Source organism: Anolis carolinensis, chromosome 6 (assembly GCF_035594765.1).
Source record: "Anolis carolinensis isolate JA03-04 chromosome 6, rAnoCar3.1.pri, whole genome shotgun sequence".
Taxonomy (NCBI): Eukaryota; Metazoa; Chordata; class Lepidosauria; order Squamata; family Dactyloidae; genus Anolis; species Anolis carolinensis.
The window spans coordinates 72,626,419-72,639,091 of record NC_085846.1 but is presented as its reverse complement, the minus strand read 5'-3'; the positions used below and the strand labels follow the sequence as shown (position 1 = coordinate 72,639,091).

Here is a 12,673-nt window from a genome sequence, read left to right as displayed (position 1 = left end):
GCCGCATCACATTGTTGGCTCATGTTTAACTTGTTGTCCACGAGGACTCCAAGGTCTTTTTCGCACACACTGCTGTCAAGCCAGACGTCCCCCATTCTGTAGCTTTGATTTCCATTTTTTCTGCCGAAGTGAAGTATCTTGCATTTGTCCCTGTTGAACTTCATTTTGTTAGTTTTGGCCCATCTCTCTAGTCTGTCAAGATCGTTTTGAATTCTGCTCCTGTCTTCTGGAGTGTTAGCTATCCCTCCCAGTTTTGTGTCGTCTGCAAACTTGATGATCGTGCCTTCTAACACTTCGTCTAAGTCGTTAATAAAGATGTTGAACAGAACCGGGCCCAGGACGGAGCCCTGCGGCACTCCACTCGTGACTTCTTTCCAAGATGAAGACGACGCATTGGTGAGCACCCTTTGGGTTCGTTCGCTTAGCCAATTACAGATCCACCTAACCGTAGTTTTGTCTAGCCCACATTTTACTAGTTTGTTTGCCAGAAGGTCGTGGGGGACTTTGTCGAAGGCCTTACTGAAATCCAGGTACGCTACATCCACAGCATTCCCTGTATCGACCCAACTCGTAACTCTATCGAAAAAAGAGATCAGATTAGTCTGGCATGACTTGTTCTTGGTAAATCCGTGTTGACTATTACATTGACATTGTGTAAACATTTTCCATAATAATATATATTAGTTTCATATGCACATTTAAAGCCATATTTTATCCTTCTCTTCCAGAAAACTCACCAACAGAGAGAGTGATAGATGTGATATCTAAAGTTGCACTAATAAGCCTCGTTCCATTGCTTGTGAGTGCCATTGCTGTGAGCTTTATCTTCTACTGCTACCGTATTCAGAGGAGGAGGAAGCTGAACAAGGCATGGGAGAAAAATGTGAAATCCAGGAAACGTAAAGACTGTAGCGATGTGTGTGCCATTATGTTAGATGATGACCGCTCTGATATTAGTTCGACTTGTGCCAATAACATAAACCATAATACGGAACTGTTGCCCATTGAACTGGATACCCTGGTGGGCAAAGGGCGCTTTGCTGAAGTCTATAAGGCTAAATTGAAACAGAACACATCAGAGCAATTTGAGACAGTGGCTGTCAAGATCTTTTCCTATGAAGAATATGCATCCTGGAAGACCGAGAAGGATATATTCTCCGATATAAATCTGAAACATGAGAACATCCTCCAGTTCCTCACAGCAGAAGAGCGCAAGACGGATCTAGGCAAGCAATACTGGTTGATCACTGCTTTCCACTCAAGGGGCAATTTGCAGGAATACCTCATAAAACACGTAATTAGCTGGGAAGACCTCTGGAAATTGGGTGGATCTTTGGCTCGAGGGATTGCCCATCTCCACAGTGACCATACACCCTGTGGCCGCCCCAAAACACCTATTGTACACAGGGACCTGAAGAGCTCCAATATCTTGGTGAAAAATGACTTAACCTGCTGCCTCTGTGATTTTGGACTTTCATTGAGGCTGGATCCTACTCTTTCTGTAGATGACCTAGCCAACAGTGGTCAGGTGAGTCATGGCATGGGAAGTAGTAAAAAAGCTGGAAGGTTTACAGTAGGTTGATGTGTCTGAATGGAGGGCTTGCAAAATGATTTGGAATGCATGCTGTCTCTATGCAGGATGGTTGACAGATTTTAGCTCACGGTAATAGTGTCCTCTAATATTATTTATGCAATGAATGGCAACTTTTCATATCTTTTTTGCAGTCAGAGGAAGAAAGTATATTTTGGCAGGAAGTAAACATTCTTCCTATCTATAATTAATGCACCACTCTAGAGTATTCTCATCTGTATTGTTACAGTCTGGATTTAACTTTTGTTTTTTAATATCTGTGTGTTAGAGAGGGGGAGGGAGATGGGGATTTGTACATAATATGCCAAAGACATACAGTATTAAGTGTGTACTAACTACATTAAACTCTTCTGCTAATGAGTACAAGTCAGTGTACACATAAGAGTATCCCCACTTAATCCTCAAAAACCTTATTCGTTTGGCCAAGTTAAGAGTGAAATTGGCCCAAGATCATCCAGTGAATATCATAGCCATTGCCTAATTGAATCTGGATCTACCAAGTTTAATCACCACATCACACAGTCTCTCTTGTATAATAATATTATATTTTGCAGTCAGTTTACACAAACTTCTTGAATTGATTGGTCCATCAAAAGCATTTTTAACTGCGTTCTAAATGCAGGTCGGCACTGCAAGATACATGGCTCCTGAAGTCCTGGAATCACGAATGAATTTGGATAATGTTGAATCCTTCAAGCAGACAGATGTGTATTCCATGGCCTTAGTTCTATGGGAACTGACATCCCGTTGCAATGGTGTTGGAGGTATGTGCAATAGATTATATTAGACCCTGTAGATTTTTTTAAATATAGTATATGAGTCATTAATTACTACTAAGGTCTACCTGTTGCATGATGTTTTAATTTATGACACTTGAACATCGCTTCTTTCACCAAAGATCTCAATATGCAATTTGATTTGCAGGTGACTCCCATCCAGGTAGCTTCCAGGATGAACTAGAACTTAAAGAATAGAATTGTGGCATTGTGTCATATGTATTCAGATTAGTCCTTGGGAAAATTGATACTAACATATCTGCCAGAAAATTGTGGCCCCAAAAGTAACGTTCCCAAGCTTTGTTTACATCATAAACTAGACTTCCCCAATTGTTTCCATTCTGGATATGTTAGATTCCAGCTAGCATGGGCTACAAAAAAGACTAAACCATTCTGCATCATCACTGAAACTTTTTTCTTCAACTAGACGTTATTTATGATTCAAAATAGTCCACATTGCCACAATCTATTTGATGTAGTCCTTATCCAGAATTATTAAGTTGCACCAATGACAAAAAAATTGCTTTCTTTAGCTAGTGTATCTCTGCAATTCTGACTGATTGCACTCCACAGCTTGTCTTTTTAAAGCATAGGTGAATTGTTTGCTCAGGAAGACTCTCATCCTGGCTGATGCCTGAGGTCACTTCCTGTTTGAGAACATTGGAAGAGTACCCAGGGAAAGAACCACCCGCACAGCAGTTCTGTTCAGGAAGTGACAGAGTTGCCTACAATTCATGTTATCTACAAAGAAAAATCATGTGTTACTTGAGGGTTTTTTTTTAAAAAAAGAGTTGAGATTCTTGTAAATCCTTTTCCAAAAATTAAATAAAATAAATGCTCCATATTAGATTTTTGAGTGTATATATAGTACGTATGCAAAATACAAGAATGCTAAAAAAAACAACCCAGAGTTAAACCTAGAATTCCACTTATAAAACAAAAGAACCAGCTAATAAATTGTTACAACAGTAGATGTGAAAGCTAGAGGAGAAATAAACTTAAGGACAGTGTTACTTAGTGAATTGGCTAATACAATCAGAATTATTGAAAATGATGCAAATTATAACTATTGTCTCTAATAGTAACCATTTTAATAGACTTGGCAACATTTTATTACATCTGAAACATGTTATACAGCACAGCTTTTTAAAGAAGGCCCCACGGGTAGGATTGACCATTCATTTTCTGAAGTGTTTGAGTGGACATGTGATATGGGACAAGCCTGCAGGAGTGTGTTTTCCAGGATTGTGGGTAGCATGTGGTCTTTTGGGTATTGTTATATTTCTGTCCCTATCATACATATCAAGCATAAGTATAACTGAGATGACAAAGATTGTAGTCCCACAATACCTATTTCAGACATTAACACAAATCTGTTGTGCAGGATTTACAGTGGACTCTGCAAAAGATACTTCAGCTGTACTTCATAAAAAGGAAAAGCAATCTTGCAAATGCTGATCAGTAAATGTTTGGCTTTTTAAACCTATTTTATATACCTATATATCTGGGTCACCTAAACATTTCTCAGGCCCAGTGGGGTTGCAAGTGGAAAAAGTTTAAGGAGCCCTGATCTATTTCACTCACTATTCCTGTTTTGTAGATACAGCTGCTGAACTGTACACTTAAACTGATAATAGTTCTAAATGCTGTGTATCAAATTCTTCTATCTAGTACAGTGCTTTTCAACTTGTGGGTTCCCAGGTGTTTTGGCCTACAACTCCCAGAAATCCATTTTACCTGCTGTTAGGATTTCTGGAAGTTGAAGGCCAAGCCTTCTGGGGACCCACAGGTTGGTAACCACCAATCTAGTAGATGTTGTTCCTTCATTTAATGACAAGGAAAAATACAAACAGCCCTCCCTATCACAGGATCACTGCCACCAACACTGGATGATTGGGATAAGGGAGAGGTTAAAGCTTTTCCCAACCTCAGTTTTTCTGAGATTCCTCTTCTTCCCAGTGGTGGTGGGTAAAATCTGTACCCTTGCAGACATTGGCTTTTGCTCTTAAAATTGAAAAGCCCGCACCAATACTTTCCATTTATAAGCATTCTAAGGTTGGAAGTCTGTGGCTGTTATCCACACTACAGAACTATGGCAGTTTGACACCACATTAACTGCCATGGCTCACTGCTATGGAATTTGTATTTTTGTGAGATAGTTACATTTCTCTGTTAGAAAGCTCTAGTGCCACAATAAACTACAGATCTGGTGGCAATTAAAGTGGCATCAAACTGTAATGATTCTACAATGTGAATGTCCTCTGTATGAATTTTTGTGAGTAAAGGAAGAGCATAAAAGTGTGCTTGGTCAGTGAAAACATCATAACGTCGCTTTTAAGATTTTCCATTTCAGTCAAATGCATAATGCAGTAACAAAGGGGCCCTGTAGGTTGTTCAGGGCAGAGATTGTGAAATGTGCAGATGTTCTTCTAAGCCATACCTTGTGAGGCAGAGGTGAAGCAAAGATTTGCTGAATGCATGAACGCATTGTTCGTAGTATCTTAATCCTTTCTAGCCAGCATTTTCTTTGACATGGAGCTTAATCGGTATGTTTCTAGCTGTAAACGGTAATGTACTTACAGGTGAAGAGAAGGCATTAAAAAGAGGCCATTTGATGGGTTAAATGTGTGGGGGAAGGAGAATATAGTTTGCCTGATGTTTTATGGAGTATAATTTAGTAGTCATATTTAGAAACCAGCAATGATGCTTTTGGGAAAGCTTGAACTGTTTCACTGCCCTGTTAGCTTGGTATTTCAGTCAGCACAACAGCTGTGTACCAGATGTTATGCTTTGTGAGAAAGATCATTTCCATCCAGGCATTTTGCCTTTGTGCTCGGCATGGAGACTGTGAGAAAGGGAGGCTCAGAGAGTGTTAAGTGATCTGACAGCCCCTCTAAGAGCCTCTTATTTTCAGGATCTTTGTTGCCAGTGCATGACATCAGTCAAAATCAGTAAGGTTACTAGGGAATGATTTGGAAAATACCTATCAAAATGGCTTCTATTCTTTGAGCTGCGTTAAGCAGTATTGCACTGTTGGAAAGATTTGCTAGCTACACAGAAATTGTACCTTTGATTTAAGTATGAAAATATCAGTTTAAAAAGTTTGCAAAAGCTTTGGTATTTTAGGAAGCAGAGGAGAGAACAAGCTCAGTATTTCTGAATAACACAAATACTATTTTCTGTTTTTCTATTTTCCAAGTGTCCAAAAGCTTCTGGTGTTTAAGCATGAATTCACAGTCAATTTTACCTCCAGAAGACATTGGGTCCAGTTCACCAGAAAAGATGAAATGAACTACATTTTTCTTGGTGCAACACTTTTTTTGTTTGGGATTTTTTAATGGAAAATTTGCATCGTAGCACATGCACATTTTCACAGACTTTTAAACATCCATATTTTCCTGAAGGTGTGGAGAAGTGATAGAAGCTATTGTTGCAGTTATCACGTGCCTTCATGCAATAGTGACAGAAGTCATTGTTGTAGGTATTGTGTGTCTTTCTGGCTTACAGTGTTCATAATATGAATCTATAATAGGTTCTGGTTTTTGACCAAAAGGGTTGTCATTGTCAGCCTCTCTCTGAAGCTGAGAGAAAGTGACGTGCCCAACATTATCCAGTGTGTTTCTGTGGCTGAATAGAGATTTGAATCCGGGTTTTCCAACATCACACTAGCTGTACCACACACACACACACACCCAAATTACATTATATGTGGTGGTACAGCATTTTTTATGAACCACCTCTCGCCGAAATAAAATTGAAGTATATGAGCTGTAGGCCTGCCCCTAATTACCTATACACATGGAACATTGATATTAAAAAGTAGTTATAGAAAAATAATGTCTGTTTGCAGAGCTTTCCCTTTTTTAAAGAAAGAATTATTAGCTTCTACCTTTTTCTTTTTTTCAAAAGAAAGCTTGGCACTTCTTAAATTGCCCTTTATTGTGCCTCAAGTCACACTTGTTTCCTTAGACTGGCTCCAGGAAATATAGTTTGTGTCTGTATTTCAGCTTTGTCACACATCCTTTCATGTCAAAAATAGATAAAGGAGAATTATCTCAACCAGCCAGTCTGATATATAGATCCCCAGTGTTCCGCAGCAGAGTTGTGCAGGGCCTATTAAAATCAAACTTAACTTTTAAAAAAGCAGACAGTAAAAGAAAGTATAGATACTACAAATTCACATTGAAATTCAGTAAACATAAGTCATGTTAGGACAGTGCCTGTAGGCCACATTTGGTGACCCAAAATGCTGGAGCTACTTATTAAAAAACAAACGTTGAAACCAACTCAAAATGTAAGCAGACTGGTGTGATCATTTCCTGCATTCTTCGGGGTGTTACTGATATGCTACATTAATCTTGTTAGTGCTATTGAAATGATGTAGACCTTACTGAAATATCTAAGACTAGTTACAGTGTGTTGCTTGGGGCATCAGCGACATCAGCTCAAATAGAATAGAAATCTTCAATGTGTACCTTTGCATGTGATACTTGAATGAGCTGTTGAGGAAATGCTATAGCTCATACTGTGCTCTTTCCATGCATAAGGTCTCAGGTTCAATCTCTGGTATGACCAGGTAGATCTAGAAAAAAAACAACATCTGAAATTCTAGAGAGCCACTGCCTCCTGATGGCCTGACAATATAAGGCAATTTCACAGGTTCCTATTTAATAGTGATAGGTAACGGTAAAGGTTTTCCCCCAACATTAAGTCGACTTGTGCCCAACTCTGGGGTTTGGTGCTCATCTCCATTTCTATGCTGAAGAACCGGCGTTGTCTGTAGACACCTCCAAGGTCATGTGGCTGACATGACTGCATGGAGTGCTGTTACCTTCCAGCCGGAGTGGAACTTACTGATGTACTCACATTTGCATGTTTTCTAACTGCTGAGTTGGCAGAAGCTGGGGCTAACTATGGGAGCTCACCCTGCTCCCCAGATCTGAACCGCCAACCTTTCTATCAGCAAGCTCAGCAGTTTAACCCGCTGCACCACTGGAAGCTTAGTAATACACGGATGTAAAAACATAGCCATGAAAGATGTGTTAGCTTTGGTAAGACTTGGTTATTCCAAAGCAATTCAATACTGCCATTTTAGTTGCCATTATGGTTTCCATAAAATACCTTTAATCTTGTGTTTTCTCTCCTGAACTGCCAATTTCCTTCAGTTTTTTCCTAGGGAAAAAAAACGAGCTACAGAAAAAGCCAAGCTGTAAATTCTCCTACCACTGCCAAAGATTCATTAGGTGTATGAGTGAATTTTACATGCATTTTCAAAGACGTGACACTCATTTCTATGCTATGTGGAAGTCTACAGCAACAGCAGCTCCCTTTTTGTTGCACAGAGTGGGTAAAATATTTCTGGGTTGTTTTTTTTACATTTTTAAAACAAATCCCATACTTTTTCCACATGAAACTAATTACAAGGTGAAAAACAAAATTGAAATCTATGAATGTGGGCAGACATGGGTGTGTACTCCCTTTTGTATTATATTGAGCTTGATTTGTTTTTAATGGCTGTTCAAGAACTGAGGCACGATCTCAAAAACCCATCTGTTCCGTGTTTGCTTGTAGTACTGTGAATCCACCCAGTTTTGGCTTGGATTAATTGATTTACAAGTGAGAAGTGAGTAGAGATTTTTATTTCCTTGGGATCTTCTGGGTTTTTCTATTTCATAGTTTAGTTTTATTCATTGATTATACTTATATCCCATCTTTCCTCCAGTGAACTCAAGACAGCATGCATGTTTCTGTTACTCCTCATTTTTTCTTTGTAGCAGCCTCATGAGGTAGCTTGGGTCGAGGAAGCAGGTTTCATACCTGAGTGGAAACCTGAACCCAGATTTCCCAAATTCTAGTTTTATCACTTCAGCACTGGCTCGCTCTTACGTTGTTTCAAAATATGCCATAATAGTATCTCATATTTCAACAAAAAGAAATTAAGACCAGAAAGAAAAGTTAGTTTTAGCAATAAGTGAGTTGAGCATTTACTTTGGATGACAAGATAATGGGATACAGAGATGAGCTTGGTGGCTCAGTATTGATTGATTTTACTGTCAGCAGATACAAGAGAAAAATGAATGAATAACAACAACAAACATCATTTTACTTTACCTTCCCCCTGAGATTCTACAGATTGCTTGGATACGACCTACAAAAATTAGCTTCCTGCCAAAATGAATTCCTACTAATTAACTTTGGTGCATGTTTATTTCTTAGTTCCCAATTTGATGTCATTTGTTTTCTATAAAAAGACTGGATAGGTTTTTATTAGCAAGCACTATAGCACTCTTTTCGTGTCAGGAGCGACTTGAAAAACCGCAAGTCACTTCTGGTGTGAGAGAATTGGCCCCTCAAAGACATTGCCCAGGTACTTGTTGCTTTGTCCTGTGGCAAAGTTCAAGAATAGCCATCAAGTTCTCTCTTTGTGATCTTGGACTGCAAGCCAGACTGAGTTCTCTTCTATTTGCTTATTCTCTTGGCAGAGGTCAAAGACTATGAGCCCCCATTTGGTTCTAAAGTGAGAGAACATCCTTGCGTGGAAAGCATGAAGGACAACGTTTTGAGGGACAGAGGGCGACCAGAGATTCCTAACTCATGGCTCAACCATCAGGTAAGAGAATCAGCCTGTGCTGCCTAACTAGTAGTGACAAAATTGCAGCTTTGTGTTTCCTCGCTGAGCTACAACTAGCAAAATCTCTCAGCCAGAGTTCCATCAGCTGTAATGCCAACAATGAACTTAGATTTTCCCTATCAAAGTGCTTATAAATGAATTTGCACAAATCATTTACATTTTCATTTACATTTCTTTTTATATTTTAATTTTCTGTGTGGGGAATTCCTAGGTAACTCAGGATGACCGACTATAAATCATCTGGTTAATGTAGCGATGGATGTATCAATGAAAATTCACTGGGAATCAGCCCTTTGATATTTGTTGGTTGCTTTTTAAAAAGTCTTAGCACTCTTGATGAAAACTACCAACAGTTGGTGTTATGCTAACCCTTCTGCAAAATTTTATAATGTAACCATTATGCATGATAATAAACCCTTGAAATGGATTCTGCACAGCAGGCTTTGCCCTCTCCTTCACTTCTTAATGAGATTTGTTGCACTTCTAGTTTTCAAGTTAATGTTTAATATTTAATTTAACTTCAAAGTAATTCCAGGGTGAATACAATTAACATTTTTTGTATATTTTCCAGTATCATTGTACCATTGACATCTGTCAACATTACCCAATTGGTAAATTATGCAGTGCATGCAGGACTTTGTGATGTTGACATATAGTCACCATAGCTGTTATCTTGATCTTACTCCTTATATGTCCTTATATGTTTTTGTTTTAATAAATTGATACAAAGGCAAGTATTTAACTTGTTCTGTGATTTGGGGCTGCATGAGATGTCCAGTCAACAAAAAGCTGGTTACAGACCAGAAATGAAGTCCTCCAAAGTAGCAGGACTGTAACCTTCCAAGTGTTCATGAAGTGTTGCTCCTGCCATCTTCCTTTGTTGACCTGGGTGCCTTGGCCAACAATGAGTTCAACACTTGGGATATATCCACACAGCACACAGGTTGTGGTATCAGTTTGGTTCTTTTGGCACCACTCTAAAAAATCTGGGATTTGTCGTTCAGAGAGAGCTTGAAAATTTTATTCTAGAGAGAATTATTCCCTAAACTGCAGCAGTAGAATTCCAAGTTACTCATCAGATCCCAATATCCATAAGGAGGGAATATGGTTGGGCTGAATGTTCCCCAGCTCTTTATTATGGAGTAATTACATTAGAAACAATGATATCTTTAGTCTAATTGGGACCAAGGGATAAAGAAGCGTATAGTTGGGGGTTTTTTTCCATCCCTTCCTCCTAACTCTATTTTCTGCATCATATATTTAAAAAAATCTATAGTGAGCTAAGAAACTGTTTAGTATTGAGGTGTGAAGAGTGTGAGATTGCACAAAATCTGCTGGAACTACCTTTCAAGAGCACCGTTGAATTTGGGACAAATCTAACCCTTCCCAAGTGGAGTACTTCCTTATGTTTCTTCCCATGCCCTATAGTCTATCTAGAGACTTTTTAGAAATGTGGGAAGTTAGCGGGATGAGCTTCCATTCAAACTATTAGGATTTGAGCCAATGCGCACTCCATACCTCCTGAACTATTTTCTTAGCCAATGGCTGAGATTCAACAATGCTATTTCCCAGACATGCCTCGTTCCTCACAGTGAGAGACAGCCCACATTTTCACGTTATGGAAAGTAAAACCATTTCGAACTGAACAAGTAGGGAAGCCTTTTTTATTTTCCTCAGCAGGAGTGAATGTTCACATCTCTTGTAGTTTCCTTGATCTTTCCAGATTTGAAAAGTCCTTGCCAAATTCTAGTCCCTGAATAACAAAATCAGTGTGCACCCTTTATAATGTGAGCCTTCCTAATTTTGCATTAATATGCACACCGGTTCTGGATCTTGTAAAAGACCACTTTGTACACAGTACCCAGCAGACCTATAACTAAAAATATACACAATGTTGAGTAGTTGTGATGCACAGTGGAAATTGCAGAACTTGAAAATATTGCTCTTATTTTTTGTACTACATCTCCTAGCCAACACTTGTGGCCATATTGTCTGGGGGGGGGGGGGGGGGGTTCAAGAAGTTGTAGCTCAAGGGTATGATCTTATTGGAACGTAACACTACTATAGTGATCATCAATGCTATCAGTTTAGTATTCTTTGGGGTTGCAAAGTGCCATTGAATAACTGGCACCTGTGCATTGGGATTTTCACAGATCCAAGGCAGTCAGCGAAAGAAAGGATGAATAATAGTATTGTGCCATGGGGGCAGGTGATTGTCTGCACCAGCTTTATTATACATTGCTCTGGGAATCTCCTTGAAACCATGCTTTCAAGAAACTGACAGTATGTTCCTAATGTTGTTGCTGCATGCCTCCATGGCTGTTGCCTTCCTCTCCACTATCATAGTTATGCCACCAGCTGATCCAGAAGGATTTTGACCCCGAAAAATACATTTCCAAACAGTAGCAAATTTATACTACCACAAAAAAGGAATAGATTACTTTAAAGTACATTTGTTACAAACTGCTGCCTGTCAGCAGCCTTAATTCTCTATGTGTCAAATGAGAATCCTAATCCTAGAGCCCTTTGATACAAGCTTATTTCCTTTTGACTGCAAAGGTGGCTGATATAAACAGTAATGCAGGTTGCTACCATTTGGATTTTCTATTTTCTTTTAAGCACGTGAAATGTAAATTTAGCCAAGCTGTGTTGTCTTAGATTTTATTCGCATCCTTTCAGTGTAGTGACACCAATACCATGTGAATAGATACTGTGTGAATTTACACACTTTATTAATAGTAATACCCTGCCCTGTGGGTAGGGCAGCCTTGCTGTATTGTACCTATTTTTGCTTTTGTTTTTTTAAAAGTGTGTTCATTGCTTTTTCTTGGCATATTTCAGGGCATCCAGAAAGTCTGTGAGACTCTTGTGGAGTGCTGGGACCATGACCCTGAAGCCCGGCTCACTGCTCAGTGCGTAGCTGAGCGGTTCAATGATTTTGAATACCAGGACACACTTTCAGGAAGAAGCAGCTCTGAAGAGAAGATCCCTGAGGAGGTCTCTGTGAACAGTGCCAACTAAGAACCAACGAAGCAAAACTTGCATGGAAGAGAAAGAGAGGGAGAAAAAGGCTGCTCTTGAAGTTTTGTGTGCACAGTCCTGGAACAGGAAGAGGTCTTGGGTGTATTTTCAGTGGCACTGAAGATTCCATTTCTCCTTCAACATTGAAGCTCCCGTGGAAAGGAAATGAATTTATGAGGAAGCAAACTGCCATGCCAGAGCAACAGTTCTCTTGACTGCGTCATAGGATGAGCTACTTTGGTGCTTCCCCAAGCAAAGGAGATTATACAAAATGCCAGTCGTGTTTGCACTATATCAATGCCTGTATATATATATGGAAGAGCAATTTTGCATATATATGTATGTATTATGTATATATCTATATCTATATATACACATAGCAAAGCTCTACAGAGAATCTTCCAGGAAACTAAGGTTTTGATAGGAAACTCCCTCAGTGGATTGTTCAGAAATCCTTTGTGATACTGGCAGCAAAAGTGCCTTATTCACCACAACCTGAATCAGCAACAGGCAAACACTACACTGTAGTAAATGGTATAGATCACTGCACTACATTTTTTTGCTACTGAGGAACAGAAAAGTTCACAACTGCTGAGAGTTTGAGTTGTATTTAAGAACTTGAACAAAGTTGCTTTCTGGGACTACAGCTACCAA

At 39.2% G+C, this 12,673-nt stretch overlaps 1 protein-coding gene and 1 long non-coding RNA gene across 2 annotated transcripts in view; one reads left to right on the top strand and one right to left on the bottom strand.

The window, feature by feature from the left end:
* Nucleotides 1–12,199, top strand: part of tgfbr2 (transforming growth factor beta receptor 2) — a 61,108-nt gene extending 48,909 nt beyond the window's left edge. Inside the window, exons 4-7 of the mRNA XM_062958200.1 lie at nt 729–1,528; nt 2,214–2,355; nt 8,850–8,977; nt 11,840–12,199. Coding sequence (XP_062814270.1) covers nt 729–1,528; nt 2,214–2,355; nt 8,850–8,977; nt 11,840–12,019 — 1,250 coding nt within the window. The 3' untranslated portion in view covers nt 12,020–12,199. The remainder of the gene's footprint in view (nt 1–728; nt 1,529–2,213; nt 2,356–8,849; nt 8,978–11,839) is intronic.
* LOC134292640 (uncharacterized) lies at nt 2,118–8,729 on the bottom strand. Its single transcript, XR_009999891.1, has 2 exons — nt 6,843–8,729; nt 2,118–2,381 (listed from the first exon to the last, which is right to left on the bottom strand). It is a non-coding gene; the product is annotated as an uncharacterized LOC134292640 (long non-coding RNA).
* Nucleotides 12,200–12,673: the final 474 nt, after the last annotated feature.